This window comes from Labrus bergylta, chromosome 19, assembly GCF_963930695.1.
Source record: "Labrus bergylta chromosome 19, fLabBer1.1, whole genome shotgun sequence".
NCBI classification, from domain to species: Eukaryota; Metazoa; Chordata; class Actinopteri; order Labriformes; family Labridae; genus Labrus; species Labrus bergylta.
This window is the reverse complement of record NC_089213.1, coordinates 19,696,697-19,713,407: the sequence shown is the minus strand read 5'-3', so window position 1 is coordinate 19,713,407 and position 16,711 is coordinate 19,696,697. Positions and strand designations below refer to the sequence as shown.

The window sequence follows — 16,711 nt, the reverse complement described above, 5'->3', positions numbered from 1 at the left end:
AACAGCCTGATTACAATAATAAATGATCAAATTTATTTCAGTATTTATTTCATCATTACATAACAGTACTGTAAAATGCTTGCATTTAAATGTATTTTCTGGCTGTAATTAAGTGTTCACTGCAAAGAATACCATACACTGTACAACCGTATCATCTGTTACACTGTTTATTCATGAATCTACCATTGTGCCTGTTCCTACAATATCTTCAAAAAGGTTACTGATATCTTATAAAGGGGGCGACTGTTCGTTAATCACTCTGTTCTGTTGTTTTTGTGTCTGTCTCCGTTTGGAGCTTTAACAAACCAAGTCATAGTCGCATGAAAAAAATAATAATTTAAGAAATGACAAGGGATTAAAAAATGAAACCAAACGTTCAGAGATTATTTCCTTTCCGTTAAGAAAAAGGTACAAGACAGACCACTAAATAAATGCCATTTCATGTTGTTTGTTAATAACACTACATACATTTATAAAGACCACCACAGATTATAATTTAACCATTTGTGTGAAAAAAGGAACAGCAACAAAACTCCAAACCCAGGTTGTAGCTGTTTTTTTTCCTGCCAACTGTGCAGTTTTTTTTAATGATTATCTAGCCAACTCCCTAGCAAGCATTAGTCCTGTCACTGGTAAATAAAAAAAAAAGGTTGACTACACCGCAACACCCTATTTACAGTATATTATTTATATATTTATATTTATATATATATTTATATCAAACTGGCTGTAATTATGACAAGATATATTCATGAGCATCAATAGTGCAAGGCATGAGTAAGATCGACCTGTAGAAAGTTATTGACCACACAACTGCATGGAGAAGTGTGTGTGTGTGTGTGTGTGTGTGTGTATATGTGTAATCAGGATGGGGGTATAAACAAAAGTGTGTGTGCTTAACAGAAGTAAGTGGTGTAACAGACAGTGTGTTTGTGGGTGTTTATGTACAAAGTATTTCAGGGTGAAGAAGTCAATAGGATGAGTGTGTTTATGTGTGTGTGTCTAAACACACACACATAAATGGGCACGTGTGAGTGAGTCTATGGAAGGAGTCTGTCATCAGCCAGCTGGCCCAGGCCCAGTTTGTACACAATGACACACAATTGTGTCTAAAGCACTTCCTAATTGAGAAACAAACAAACAAAAAGTTGATTAAGAAGCAGATTCACATATTGCAGCTTGCTACCTTTAACCTTTCTTTTTACCAGGTGGAAACCCAGCACAGCCCAGAAATGTTTACGCTTTACAACTTCAAGACAATCTGCATAAACCAAATCATCCAACGACAGAGAGACAAAGTATTCAACAAAGGGATGGTCTTTATGAATGACACTGGGTCAAGAGATAAGGAGGAGGATGTACGGGTGTTTTGTTGTGCTGCACTGATCCTTGCAGACACTCAAGTCACAGAGTTCATACTGTGAAACATTGCACAATGCCACTAGGGATAGCTCAAAGCAGGCATGACCCCAAAATGGAGCCTAAGGATAATGGAAGAGGACATACACTAGTGGTAGTCTGGGTCAAGGGGGGGTGGGGGGGGGACAAAAGGACAGGTAAAGTGGAACAGACAGGGAGAGAATCTACGAGGACTACAGTTACCAAATGTTTACTTAATTTCATGACAAAAAAGGGTCCTAATGAGAGGAGAGAAGGTTTGGAGCTTGGGGTTCCTCTCAGCCTTTCCTTTCAGAGATTCAAAAGCCCACACTCCTGTTCTCCGTTGGTGTGCTGCTACAGACAAAGGGTCAAACTGTTTTTTTTGTTTGACCAATTTAGGCCCTATACGTAAGCAAGTATGTGCATCTATCATTTAAAAAGAAAAAACATCCAAAAAACCCAAACGAAAATGTTTAAAAAAAAAAAAAAGAACAAAAACAAGACAGGTTTTAGAAATGCAGTAGTAAAGTCTTAAGCTATCCCCAAAACAGGGAAGTGACCACGTCCTCTAAATGAAACTCATATCTACACAGTGAAAGGCAAGGTGCACTAATGTCTTTAATATCTGTTGTGAGTGATCTATCAATCGTTATTGGTAGATGTTCAAAGTTGGATGGCAGAAAGTAGGAGAGAATTGTTTTAGAGGCGGAGCCGCGATGGAGGAAAAGACGTAGAGCTATGTGAGGTGTGATGGAACTGACCGTGTAACAACAAAAAAAGAAAAAGGAGGGAAAGGGGGATATCTTTTCCTGATTTGCAAATGAGAGCACTGGAGATAAGAGTACAACACATTGCATTAGTAAATCGTTCAGGGGCATCAGCTGCATTAGTTACTGCTATTCAGGCTGGTCTGAGGGTCATTCTTCACATTAGTTACTGCAGCACGGGGCCTTGGCTGGCTGAGCAGCTTCTGTCAGATCTACTCCTCGGTTCCTCCCGCTGTTGGCTCCTGCGGCCTGTGGCTCACTCTTCGGCAATCTCTTTGCTGAAGGCGGAAAAAAAAAAAAAAAGGAAAAAGAACAGCAATAAAACAAAGCGCAACGGTTCATTTGCAAGGTGCAGAAATGGAAAAATTCCATTACCCAATCCACAACATCATAAAAAAGCTCACATTACTTTTCTTAAATTCACTGGCTTCATCTTTGAATTAAGTGTCAGAAAAAATACCCACCAATAGCCATAAATATCTCATTAACATTCATAGATGTTTTGGCCGACGTCTCCATGAAAAGTAAGCTGTTGTCATCTGCGTAGGACTGGGCGTCCTGTTTACAAAACGTAAACAGAGTTAGTGTTCAATGCTTCTGCAAACAAGCGGGCACACAGGGAAGAGGAATCAAAAGAAATGTGCTTTACTGGGACTGCAGGTGTCAGTGGCAAAAATAAATGGAACCAGTGTCTTGTAATGTATGATCTGAATGTAACTGCAGGAAACAAAACCACAGAGTGTGTGTGTGTGTGTGTGTGTGTGTGTGTGTGTGTGTGTGTGTGTGTGTGTGTGTGTGTGTGTGTGTGTGTGTGTGTGTGTGTGTGTTTTCTTTGACCTGGAAGTCGACAGCTCTCTTGTTGGCGAGGTCGGCCTTGTTGCCTGACAAAGCAATGACTATATTAGGGCTAGCTTGTCTTTGCAGCTCCTTCACCCAGTTCTTTGCCCGTGCAAAGGACTCCTGTTCAAAGCAAACAAAGTGACATCTGTCAGTGATGTAACGTCACGGGCATTTGCACAAGATATTTGCTTCTTAATAACGCGTTTCAATATAAACACTGTGTTGAAACCTTCCGCTTCTTCAGGGGGAGACTACTACCGAGTGATACCTGCCTCATTCGTGATGTCGTAGACGACGATGGCGGCCTGTGCTCCTCTGTAATACATTGGCGCCAAACTGTGGTAACGCTCCTGACCTGCAGTGTCCCAGATTTCAAACTTCACCGTTGTGTCATCTAGACACACTGTCTGGGTGAGAAAGGCAGCTGAAATGTGAGGACAAGGAGAGGAGTGAGTCAAAACATCACTTTTTTTTTTTTTGAATCGTGTATGAACATAAAAAGATCATAAATGTATAAAAACAAAGCACTTCGACTTAAAGTTCCCATATTCTGCTTTTTCTGGTTTTATATGCTCTTTAGTGTGTTTTCCATGTGTCCTGTGTATGTTTAGGCACATCTATGTGCAAAAAAAGTCTGTGGAAACGCGGCTTCTCCTACGTCCTCCTGTTAGCTGTAACATTAGCCGCATGTAACGCTCGGTTCAAGCCCCCCTCGGAAAAATGTGTCATTCCGACGTCATTTTCAGTGTGAGATCACAGATCTAAGCCCATTGGCTCGTTGTGGCAAGCCCTGCAGCTCATGTTGCACGCCCGTTAACTTCTGTAGCACACCCACGATATGCCGTAGCCTGCGGTAGCACAGTAGTGCTAAGGTGCTAATGTTTATGCTCCCCTCGGACGGAGCCAAAGTGGCTGCATTCCCAATATGGTAAAAGGGGCGTGACATTTCCGAGAACCGTGCTGAGCAACTGACCAATTACGGCAGAGCCGACAGGCCGACCAGTAAGATCAGACTTGGCACACGTGAGGACTCTGAACGTGGGCACTTCAGAGCCTTAGAGAGAGAGTCAGAAGCGAGCCGGTGCATGGAGCGGCAGTACATGAAAACAGACACTTTTTTAGAACTTTAGCTATTGTGAACATACTTTAGTAGGTACATAAATTAAATATATGAACCCCAAAAAGGGCATAATATGACCTCTTTAAAGAGAAAGAATTTTAGACAACCAATGATTTGATAAATCAATGCTAGTTGTACTGTAAATATGTAACAATGAATCTGACTTTAAAAATAAAGAGCAAAACTTCTGCAAATGACTCGAGGAGTTTTTTCTCGGTCTAACCTAAAGGTGCTTCAGTGACAATAGCAAGTTAGCAAAAGAAAGCCCAAAGCAGTCAAATGCAGCCACAAACAAAACTCATTTGATCTACAAACAAATGGCAGCCCTTCAAAAGTGCGCCTGTTCTGTTGATATTACGCTTACCTCCTATTGTGCTTTCCTGGAATTCGTGGAACTGACCCTTGACGAAGCGGAGCACTAAGCTGGATTTCCCCACAGCTGACTCGCCTAACAGCACCAGCTTGAACTGACAGATTTTGTTCCCTGCATTGGGTCCATTGGGTCTCGTAGCTCCTCCCCGATTGGCCATGACCTAGGCAGATCCTCGGGTGTCCTGTGGGCCAAACCAACTATCAGGACTTCTGCTGCAAGAAAGCGAGAGAAAAGGAGTTAAAGCATCAAAGAGCAATGTGCTGCTAATCATTTCTAATACTAAACATGATAAAACCTTTCCCTTTTAGAATAAGTGTCATGTGATCCTTCATTTAAAGCAAATAGGCACATTTTTAAAATGGTAGAGAATACTATCAGCAACCCTGATGACAGCGGACACTTTTTTGAGCCGTCAAGAGTTACTCAAATCAGCAGTCAGAACTTCTTTGTTTTGAAACAAGGACCCCTCACAGCCCAAAACAGAACTACATATTTGGAATTTTACACATGGCTATGACACATACTGAGATAATTATAGTAACCTTCTGTGCATAAAGTGTTCTAAAAACACTAATCATTTAGTGTGGGCAGTTTGCGGTGTTTTTTTTTTAAAGAAAAGGTCTGGATCTATCAAAATAAAGGTTTGCATAAAAATGCATTAAAAATAAAAAAACTTTCATCACTGAAACAAATAAAGCAGGACTGATCTATTTTCATGTGAGAGAAACATCAGACTATTTTCCTCTAACTTTACAGGAAATGTAACTTGTACCTTAAAAAAGCTTGTCTTAAAAAAAACAGCTGCCAGTCATTTCATAGTTGCAGCTCTTTCAAGCGGTCTGCACAATCGTTGATTCTCTCTATTCTGTTATTAGTGATTGTCAGGTCCCACTAGCCCTGATTGAAAATGTCTAACTTACAAGTCATAACAGAGCCAGTGCATTGCATGTGATGTCTTCCATACCCTGTCTTTAACATGTCAGATACAGGCTTTAGTGCAGCATCACTGTTTTTGATGTCCTGCTCGGCAAATGTTTAGAAGAGAGGCCAATTCATACAGCAGGCTTCTACTGAAGATTCCCCATGAACACTTGAGTGGGGGGGGGGGGGGGGGGGGGGAAACCAACAAAACATTGAGCCTGTCTCCTAGGTCAATATTTGTGAATCGTAAATGTTCAAGTTAAACTATTTGCAGGTAACCACCTAAAGCAATTCATTATTTGTGGAAAGCACTACAGACATGCAAACCCCCCATTTAAGCATGAATAAGTACAGGCAGACCCACAACTGTAAGGCAGTTCCATAATGAATGATCATGACAGAGAGAGCAAAGCCGATAGCAACCAAACATAGTAATATAAAGCAAAGGAAGACTGCAGCAGTTTCAAGAGTTTCACCCAGCCACATTACCAGACTGTGACATATCTGCATGGCCCTCTGAATGGATGCATGCCATGCATTTCTTTGTAACTTATTTAAGAATTGAATTGCTGACAGTTTTGTATTCAACAAATGACTGTTGTCAGGAGACAATCACGGTGTCTGTGTTGTTTTGCTAGAAGAATTTGTCCTGGGCATATTGTTCACTGTTCAAGAACTTGATCACAAACTGCAAAAAAGGACTTGCAACCCCCACCAACCAACAACACCTTGTCATGCTCACGTATGCTAACTAATGCAATGAATTCAATTCAATTCAAAAAGCTTAGACTTAACTTAAAAATACAAAATATAAAGGAGTAGATAATAGTGGACAGTGATCGGACTAACAGATACTAACTATATGCAGTAAACAAGAAATAAATATATATATATACAGAACTATGTGCAAGTAGGCAAATACTAAATGATAAGTTATAACAACAGAACTAATATATACAATATAACTGTAAAGGTAAAAATGAGATAAATAAAGTGACTGTAGTGCACTGATGGATAAGAAACATCAGGAATAAAGTAACCAGAGCTGGATGAATCCTGATATAAAAAGGATAGAATAAAGTGATGTAGTGCATGAGACCAGGTAAAGCAGAGGCAGTTATACACAACAACTATGTTTCTAAGTGTCAAGCTTTTCATGATATTGGACTGTACGGTGTAGGATAGAATATTTCTTAAGAGATACTGTTGTATTCATATACAAGCAGAGACAGGGGTTGAAGTAGCTACAGTGTTGCACTTTGACACCCTGGACACTTTACACTGTTTACATTATTCTATATTTTGTATATTCAAATATTTCTTTTTATTTTATTTTACATTATATTCTATTTTACTGTATATGTGTATTAGTCATTTGAGTGTTTATTGCACATCTGTATGAGCATGTGACAAATACAAGTCTTGAATCTTGTTGATGTCGGTTTTAGTGAGACAGCTAAATGTTTGTCCGCCCTGTTACATGTTCTCTCATGATCAATCACAAAGAACAGTCTTAATACAGCTAACCCTAACCCAATGGTGACAAACCAATGTCTCCTCTGAATTGTTCCCTAAATTAAAAGAGAGAGTGCTGTAATATAGCTCACAGCATATATGCGGATTTATTATATTGTTGTTATTTCACATTAAACGAGCTTGTCCAACTTAGCTGTAGCCATGTATCTGTTCATATTTTGAGAAGGGGGATGCCATTTTCACAATTGTTTTTGTTGTCTAGCTAGTTAGCATACTTGCTGATAGCTAACCCTAGCTACCTAAGTGACTGTTTGCGTTAGCCTCCCAAATACACTGCGACAGGCTCGGCTACATAAAACAAAGCCAAAGTAATCGACTGTCAGGCTAGTTGTTGTATTGCTAGTTAGTGCTATGAGTGTAAATTGTTGTTTTGGTAAAGTTATTTAAAGGGATGGTCAACACAAACCCAAACATTAGACTGAAAACACTGTTAGCATTCCACCCACTGACCTGTTTCCATCCAGATAGCTCTTATAGCATAGCATGGTCAATTATAAACCTGTCATACAGCTTGCTATACCTGACGTAATTTATGGCAGCACACCAGTTTAGAATAGTTAAAGCCAATGAGTCATAAAAATAGACAACACTCCCTTTGCTGTCTAACTAACATCCCATAAATTAGCTGCAGTCAGCTAGCTTCAGAGCTAGCTAACATCAGTCCCCGATGGAAACACAACTTGTCGATTCATGTCAGTTACCTGAGAGCCAGGCGATGTTTGGATATTTAAATACCACGCCTGTAGTCTTTAAATATGGAGCCCAGGACACGATGGCGAGATGATGTTAGGGACCCAAGAAAAATAATTTCAACAATCCCGTCACGTCTCCTCCTTTCTTTATTCTCGCAACTTCCCCTCAGAACCAAAACACAAACAAGCTCTTCCGCCCCCCCGTGCCACGTCACACTGCACGTCTGCTCTCCACCGAGAGTTTCTCTGCTATTTAACACCCCACACATTTTGAATTAGTTATAATTTAGTGTTAAAGTACGAGTGGATACATTACTAATTAATGTTAATTTAATGTTTGCACTGCCTGTTATTTAATGTCTGTGTTTGATAACTTTGCACTTTCTGCTTTTAAAACATTGCTGTACATATATAAACAACACAACTTCAGAAGGTCAACACTTTCTTATTTTTTTTTATATTCAGGTCTAATTACAGATTTTTTTCCCTCAACTGTTTATAGGTTCTTGCTTTAAATTGCACATATATTTTTTATCCCTGCACGGGTTATGTACATTTCTTGTGTAAGTCTATTTTTAATTGCACAGTTTAAGTTTGTTTCATCCAGGGGTATTCTTTAAATCTTTTTTCGGGTTAATATATATGTATGGGATTGTGTTGAGACTTAATTTGTAACAAATGTTTCATGTCATGTTCGTCTGTGTAACCTGCTACTGGATGCTTTGAATTTCCCTCGGGATCAGTAAAGTATCTATCTATCTATCTATCTATCTATCTATCTATACATATATCTATCTATCTATCTATCTATCTATCTATCTATCTATCTATCTATCTATCTATCTATACATATATCTATCTATCTATCTATCTATCTATATATCTATACATATATCTATCTATCTATCTATCAATCTATCTATACATATATCTATCTATCTATCTATCTATCTATCTATCTATACATATATCTATCTATCTATCTATCAATCTATCTATACATATATCTATCTATCTATCTATCTATCTATCTATCTATACATATATCTATCTATCTATCTATCTATCTATCTCTCTCTCTCTCTCTCTCTCTCTCTCTCACTCTCTCTCTATCTATCTATACATATCTCTCTCTCTCTCTCTCTCTCTATCTATACATCTATCTATCTATCTATCTATCTATCTATCTATCTATACATATCTCTATTTATCTATCTATCTATCTATCTATCTATCTATTTTTTTCTAACAAAATAAAGACTAGCTTGAGTTGTATTTTGCGATCCATGGTATATTAACGATTATACCGTTTGCACACAAAAAAGCTCTTAAAAAACAAACAAGAAACGTGTGAAAACAAGACTTTGCAATGTGTCCATAAAATATATTTGATTCTGTATAGTTATGGACACATTGCAAAGTCTTGTTTTCACACGTTTCTTGTTTGTTTTTTTAATAGCTTTTTTGGCAAAGTGTGGCATTGCAATAAATTCATACTAATACATTCATATTAATCAAATTGTGTTCAAAACCTGTTATTGTAATTTTCGTTGTTTGCAGTATAGCCTATAAAACAAACACCAATAGTTATAAGTGGCCCAAAGGAATTTTATAACAGCTGTTAAAAAAAAAGAAAAAAAAAAGATTACCTAACCAAATTAAAGTGTCCTGTATCTAGGACCAACTATTCTCCCTCTCGCTTCTCTTGAGATCATATGTGATAAATATTTATCTATGCAAATGGATCTAGAAATGTACACCTATGTGAGCTGGCTGCTGTACCAGAATATAATTCAAACAAGCCAACAGGTGGCGAGATAACACAGGTGACAAAGAAGAAAGCAACGAGAGAAAGAAAAGGCAAGGACGATGGTTTTACAGGATCCAAAAGGAAGGTTGTTTAAATTAGAAGTACACATATAAATAGGGGATATTAAACAATAATATCTTAACTAAGATTTGGACGGACTAGATAAAATAACACATTATTTCAAATGGCAAAACATACGGATGGGAAACTGGACACGAGGAAACAGTGGAATGGGTTATACACTGTCAGAAATATGAGATAGACAGCTGTAAAATGTTAGAAAACATGCAGAAATAACTCTAATTTTATTTCAGTATCTCAGAAAAACTTAGTTGATTGAGAATATATTATTTCTATTTTATTTTTTATAGAAAGTCGTCCACATTAGATAGGCTGATCCTCACTCCATACCAGTAGGGGGCGATAGTGCACCATTCTGATGTTTGCCAACCTGTAACAGAAGAAGAAGAAGGAGAAGAAAGCTCCGCCTCGCCTCCTCCCTTCTTCCGGATAAGGCCATGTCAACCATGGATGCAAGTCCATGATATCGGCACACTTGATGTGTTGTGTGGATCACATCGTGTAACCTAATGCGCTGTACAGTGACGTCAAAGCATCTCCATTTGACCCATCGAAGCAACTCAACTAAATCCAGTCATGGACGGAGAGACAGACGAGAGTCCAGAGGAGCAGCTGGCCAAGCAGCACCGCAAGGAAAAGAAAGATCTGCAAGGTAGATCACGTAAAATGAAGCCACTTCTATTGTGTTGTAAATTGTAAGGTATGTTCTACTTCTTTGTGCTGTGTGTTTTTCGGTTAAAGTTGCCTACACGAAATCGCAGAGGGAAGAAACTGCTGCTGGTAATATAGGGATGTTATCACTGTACCCAACCCCTCTGAATGTGATTCACTTCCAGCTAAGATCCAGAGCATGAAAAATGCAGTTCCCAAAAATGACAAGAAAAGAAGGAAACAGATGACGGATGAGATCGCCAAGCTGGAGGCAGATTTAAACCAGAAACATGAGGAGGAACTCAGCCTGCTGAACTCTACAGGGGACACAAAGGTAAACATCTGTATTCATATAGCTATGCTTTACAACATGCCTCATAAAGATATATCATATTATTAGAATGTGCATCATTCCAAATGGTGTACAGAATCCATTGTTTCATATTAAAATATCATTGTTTATGCATCTTATAGGTGGAAGCGGTGTTAAATGGAGTCGAAAACCTGCAGATGGACGATGGAGAAAAAGAAGACGTCACACAAGGTCGTGTCACTAAGGCCCAGAAGAGAAGGGTGAGAAACAGGTTCCCTCTCAAACAGGACACTTCATGTGCTGTTTGTTTTTGCCCATAGCAGTGTAACTTCTATGTTGACATAGTCAGTGTAAAATGTTGGGGGCGATTGCAATCGAGCTTGTTTACTAGAATTTTCATGCACAAAACACACCACTAAAATAATCTACATTACATTCTCCTGGTCAGCTGGACGAATGTTAATTGTTTCCCTATATTTAATAAATAGTTCTGGTTATTTCAATGTGTGTGTGTGTTTTTTCTTTCATGGTTGCATGACTAATTAAAAACACTTTTTCAAATGATCGTCCTCAGGAGAAGAAGGCGGCCCAGGAGAAGGAGAGGGAGAGCCGGATTGCCGAGGCCGAGGTGCTGAACCTGCAGGGTGTGAGGCACCAGGAGGGATTGATGCTGGCCCAGAAACTCGCACTGCAACAGCTTCAGATCAAGGAGATCTCTTCTGACGGTCACTGCATGTACCGCGCCATTGAAGACCAACTGGCAAAGCGATCAAAGGTACATTCTATTTTTTAATCGATTAAGCTGTAGGTGATACATACACCTACTTCTGTGCTGCTCTGAAAAAACCTCAGAGTGCTGGTTTATGTTTTATTTGCTAGCTTCAGAGCTTCAGCTTTCTGTCCCGATGTCTTCTAGCCCGAGATTGTCATGAGCGTGAAAGATCTGCGGTCCCGAACAGCTGAGCACATGAGAAGCCATGCGGATGACTTCCTGCCTTTCCTCACTAAGCCGAACACCGGAGACATGTACACAACAGGTAGTGCTTTTGTGTTTTCTTTTCATAACTTTCTAAGTATTCATCTGTGTTTAAGGTATTCATGCAAGTGTTTGTGTGTGTGTACTTCCAGAGGAGTTTGAGCATTACTGCAGCGAGGTGGAGCACACAGCAGCTTGGGGTGGACAACTAGAGGTGAGTAGTTAAATTAAAGGTACAGAGAATGAAACTGTACTGTCGCTTTGTGAACTTTTTTTTAGTTATAATTTTCCTTTGAATGTTTCTTCCTCGACAGTTGCAGGCTTTGACCCAGGTGCTTCGCCTGCCAATCGAAGTGATTCAGGCAAACTCCTCAGCGATCAAAATTGGAGAGGAATTCGATAGTGATCCTATCACTCTTGTGTGAGTTGTGTATTTCTTTTTGGAAATGTAACGAGTCATGTTTTTGGGGTTGTTACACCACACTAACCACCCCCCAAAACATAGCAGGCTTTAGTGCTTGATTATCCAAAACTGTGTTTGTTAAAGGCTTCATATGTGATTTTTCACACTTAAATATAATATATATAATATATAACTTAAAAATAACTCTGAGTCATGACTGTCTACAATGGGTGTGACACCTGAGTCCCACTGTCTGTGATGCTTTCAGAGTCCTATCTTCAGTGTGTTTACATCGCCGGGACGACGGCTGACTCCTCCCCTCGTGTATAAAAGTTGTTTAATTGAGGGACTAGAGAAAATAAGAATAACATACTGTACTCACTGCTTAACTGTGTTTCTAGATCACGCTCATTTCAGGTAAATTTACATGCAGTGTGAAGATACGAGCATAATAAAGATCGCTAGTATTAGCATGCTAACAGCAATGCAGAGCGAGTTGTTTTGGTTTCATGCTGGTGCTCAATGGCGACATCTGCTGGATGAAAAAAATCGCATATAAAGCCTTTAATGGTGGACATATAACAGGTAAACTTTATTTCTACTGGCAGTTTATTTCACGTTTCTAAATCCACTTTTCTTCACGGCTGCAGCTACATGCGTCACGCCTACGGACTTGGAGAGCACTACAATTCTGTGGAGCGGCTAAAGGAACCGGCGAATGCAGAGGACAGCTGAGAGACGGCTCAGTCGTGGTGTGATGTAATCCAATGTGTGTGACGCATAGAGTGTTTGAATCACTCACAATAAGGGCCCCTCAATACAAATGTATTTTGAGTGAGACCCCCCCCCTCCCCCCAATTCAAAGACATGGCTGTTTTCAGAATGCGTTAAATGATTCATGTCAGATACTGCTCAGAGGTCAAAAGAAAGTGGGGAGTGTGAAAACTGTTTATCATTAAAGAAAAAAAAAACATCATTGTGCTCATGAAAAATATCAGACAGTAGAATAAAAAGTTTATGAACATTTTTAGACTGTCACAAAAACCTCCAGGGTTCTATTAAGAAATGTTTTGGAAACTATGATGCAACACATTGAATACTTTTCAGAACATGAGAGGAAGTAAAGATAGTCACCCTCAGGTCTGTTGAAATCTTGCAGGAATGAAGTGAATGAACCTGTACATACTATCAATGTTACATAAACATTAACAATACTAATAAGGGATGTCTTCGCATCATTTTCAACGTTTCAAATGCAGAGAAAATCACCTCTACGAGCTTGTCTTCGTCTTTTTGTTTTTCTGGAAGAAAAAAACTCAAGTAATTCCTGAACACTACTTCCTCCGCTTTACTCAATCCTTTCAGATTCTTTATTGTCCCACAAGGTGAATAATGCTTTGCAGCAGGAGCACACAGAAGACAACATATACAAGGAAAACATCAACAGTAAAATCAAAACAGACACAATATGAAACATGGCAGCAGAATGTAACCCTTCAGCAAACACATGCCGCATCAAACCACAAGAGATCTCTCTTAGGTTTACCAAAGTTCTCTGTTTCATTCTGTAGAATAGTTCAAACATACTGAATATGTCGTACTCACTCACGGTAAACTGTTCATGTATGTATAATGCTACACACTCAGTGCCCTATATGTGGTCACTAAAGGTTGAGAAATGCCAGTGGTGCAAAGTTTAATGTAAAATACTGTAATGCACTCAACATGTAAATTCAAGGTAATAGGTCTTTATTTAAATGTATTTATTTTTTAAGAACAGTGCACATTTATCAGCAACACATACAAAGAGCATGCCTTAAAAAGCAGATACTTACAAAACATCAAACACATTATACAATCCTGGGACAACAAGACAACACACATACAATCTCACTAACAGGATGACGTACTAGATGGACACATTTCTTACACACAAATAAAAGATCCTCAGTAATTCTAGTGTGCTGGGTGATATTTTAGAAATATATAATTTTTCTATTTGTTAGACTAAATGGAAATGATTTGAAGGCTACACTTACATTTGCCTTTATGAGAGATATAACATACAACAAACATTTAAAGGTTGGGATATGTGTTTTGCTTCAACTAATAAAGAAATGAACTGTGTGGAGGTCGAAAAGGAGACAGATTTTAAAATGTGTTTTATATGTGGTTTTTATGTTATTGTCCACACAAACAGAAAACATTTCATTTCATATCTTAATGAGCCTCTCTAGTTCACCATGTGGTTGCCACCAGCTGTCACCACTAGAGGGCGCTGCTGCCCAACAGCCAACCCTTCAGGACCATGTTTTGGACAGTAGTCTCCTCGTCGCCATGGAAACGTGAACGCGATAGCTTGAGGCTGAGTTTTCCAAATGGCCGACTCCGTGGTCAGAGCTTTATATGGCAAAGCAACTTCATTAACATTAAGTTCAAAGAAAATGAAGAAAGTTCCAGAGTGTATTTCCAGATTAACAAACCTGTCAGTCCTCCTACTGAACAACAACTCCATCAGCTGCCTGCCTGCAGAGCTGCTCTCTCTACAACACGTGAGCCCCCCCCCCCCTCCAAGTTTATGTGTTTTACTGGAAAAACTCCTAAACAAATTTTAAATGTTTAACACACCACGCAGATTAGTAGTGATAAAATATTTTTCTCTTTGTAATGCCTGCAAGCTTTCTGAGCTGAATTTGGGAAATAATGCCTTGAAGGAGGTTCCTGCTGTGTTGGGCCATCTGGAGTCCTTGAAGAAACTGTATCTGTTTAGCAACCAAATCAGAGCAGTGCCACCTGAGGTGATAGGTAGGTGCACACAGTTTGTGATGATTACCGTAAAAACTTCAATTAAGAGCCCAGGCTTTTATTTACTTCAGTCTATGAGATGACCCTGCTTTGTTTGGGACAGGTGTCAGTTTGAGACGGGCCTTTAATTATTTTCAAACAAAACCCATGCACAGTAAAAAAGAGAAAGATTATAAAATAGAATCCACACTAGTAGGACTATTTAAATGTAAACCAAATAAGGACATTGATAAACAATTGAAATACAAATCACTAATTTAACATTTCTTTGACACTTCAGGGCGAGAGGGAGACACCCTTAATATATTTTTGATATGCAAACTAATCAACACTTAATACACAGAAGGCTCTACATGAGATCTGCCTGTATTTGTCTAAACTGCAGCAACGGCAGGTTAGCTAAAGGGACCAGGCCTTTAAATTTGGATGGGCTTTTTACGGTAACTAGGAACAAAGTTAAGATGAAGACCCCTTATTGTCATATTTTTGGTTTACAGGCGGCTTAACAAAACTTGTTGTGCTTAATCTGAACCACAACCAGATCCGAGGACTTCCTCCAGAGATGAAAAGGTATCAAAGATCAACTGTTGTGCGGTAATGTTGTAAAACATATGATTACAAGTAACGTGAAATTAACCCACAGAGAGGGGGGAAACCCTTTATTTTATTAGATTAGGCAGGCTTGAACATCTCAGTGTGCTGGACAACGAGCTGGAGGAGGTTCCTGCTGAGTTGGGTCATCTCACCAGGTTGACTGTTATAAACCTGACTTACAACAGTTTGTCTCGGCTACCTCAGCAGCTGTACCAGTGTAAAGAACTCACCAAGCTGCATGTCGCCAGAAACAAGCTGAGCAGCCTACCAGAGGTGAGTGACCAGGCATTTACTTAGCAATCTGATTTTAAAAATGAATGCAAATGAAAGGCCGGCCACTTCAAGTTAAACTGCTGACAAGGTAGAATTTGAATCCTTTTACTTGGCAGATCGATAACCAAACACTTGTTTTTTTATCCAGGGAATTGGGGCACTGTCTAAACTCCAAGTTCTGGATGTGGCTGGGAACAAGTTGTCCATGTTCCCTGTTGGGGTGCGGTATACAGTATTAGCTAAATGATTTGCATAATGTGATGTCATAGTGAACTCCATGGAATCACAACAACACACTTTGCTTTTTTGTAGTTTCCCCTGCTGCACCTAAAGGAGCTGTACTTTGAAGACAACTGGTTTGTGCGCTGTGAGCCGATGTGGTCGGAGCAGGATGTGGTAGTGCTGACATTAAAGGTAAAGTGACTCTGGAGGACAGCAGACTGAACAGCACGTATCCTCTCAACCATGAACGGTGTGAGAACGATCAAGAAATGGCTTCGTGTTATGAAATAACATTGTTTTGGTATCTTCTTTGTTTCCCAGGAGCTGGCTGCCAGACGTGTCCTGCGGGAGGACCGGAACAAGTCCTCTCTAGTCCACAGGATGCTTCCCCTCCACCCATTTCTGACCGCCATGTTGGCCAACAGCAGCTGCTGTGCGGTCTGCTTGGACCCCTTCCTCACCACCTGGTTGGAGTGTGTGCACTTTATCAGTCTGAAGAAGGTGTGAAAGAGTTTCTTAAAGATTTTGCTCAAAAAAATAAAAAAAGACTCTGTGGCTCCTTGTAAACGTTACAATAAACAAAAAACAGGATAAATATAAAGCAGCTGACGTGATAATATGCTCTTTTTTTGTTGTGATTCTGTGTTCCAGGACATGAACATGAGGAGTTCTCAGACTATTCCCGTGCGTGCCCTTCTTTGTTCATACAAGTGCTTCAATGAGGGTGGACACTCCTACTATGGTGTGGTTTCAAGATAAATACAAGTCTATTAAAAAGGTACTTTCCAGAAACACAACCACTTTCTCTTTTTCATATGGCATTACCATAATACATGGTATGGAGCACAAGAACACACAGTAAGTAGTATACAATATTTGTCAAATATAACAGACAAAACTACAGAAGGACATTCTTTAAAAAGGCACCTCATTTACAAACAACCTTTGGCTTCT

At 39.3% G+C, this 16,711-nt stretch overlaps 3 protein-coding genes across 4 annotated transcripts in view; 2 read left to right on the top strand and 1 right to left on the bottom strand.

Moving 5' to 3' along the window:
- Nucleotides 1-10: 10 nt before the first annotated feature.
- On the bottom strand, nt 11-7,830 carry rab5aa (RAB5A, member RAS oncogene family, a). 2 transcript variants are annotated; one of them, XM_020654240.3, is made up of 6 exons: nt 7,639-7,830; nt 4,472-4,689; nt 3,260-3,411; nt 2,985-3,107; nt 2,612-2,705; nt 11-2,425 (listed from the first exon to the last, which is right to left on the bottom strand). In XM_020654240.3, exons 2-6 carry the CDS (start codon nt 4,635-4,637, stop codon nt 2,310-2,312), a joined length of 651 nt encoding a protein of 216 aa, XP_020509896.1. In that variant the 5' UTR covers nt 4,638-4,689; nt 7,639-7,830; the 3' UTR covers nt 11-2,309. The 2 variants fall into 2 exon arrangements, with proteins under 2 accessions (XP_020509896.1, XP_020509895.1); XM_020654239.3 differs by having other exon boundaries at nt 4,472-4,692; nt 7,639-7,828.
- Nucleotides 7,831-9,922: 2,092 nt separating this feature from the next.
- On the top strand, nt 9,923-13,084 carry otud6b (OTU deubiquitinase 6B). Its single transcript, XM_065948466.1, has 8 exons — nt 9,923-10,172; nt 10,357-10,505; nt 10,646-10,744; nt 11,059-11,259; nt 11,401-11,521; nt 11,613-11,674; nt 11,775-11,881; nt 12,514-13,084. Exons 1-8 carry the CDS (start codon nt 10,097-10,099, stop codon nt 12,596-12,598), a joined length of 900 nt encoding a protein of 299 aa, XP_065804538.1. The 5' UTR covers nt 9,923-10,096; the 3' UTR covers nt 12,599-13,084.
- A 1,144-nt stretch (nt 13,085-14,228) lies between these two features.
- lrrc69 (leucine rich repeat containing 69) overlaps nt 14,229-16,711 on the top strand; it is a 7,136-nt gene continuing 4,653 nt past the window's right edge. Inside the window, exons 1-8 of the mRNA XM_029281251.2 lie at nt 14,229-14,415; nt 14,542-14,668; nt 15,166-15,238; nt 15,340-15,535; nt 15,684-15,755; nt 15,848-15,949; nt 16,079-16,258; nt 16,409-16,535. Of these exons, the coding sequence (XP_029137084.1) occupies nt 14,242-14,415; nt 14,542-14,668; nt 15,166-15,238; nt 15,340-15,535; nt 15,684-15,755; nt 15,848-15,949; nt 16,079-16,258; nt 16,409-16,516 (1,032 nt within the window). The 5' untranslated portion in view covers nt 14,229-14,241 and the 3' untranslated portion in view covers nt 16,517-16,535. The remainder of the gene's footprint in view (nt 14,416-14,541; nt 14,669-15,165; nt 15,239-15,339; nt 15,536-15,683; nt 15,756-15,847; nt 15,950-16,078; nt 16,259-16,408; nt 16,536-16,711) is intronic.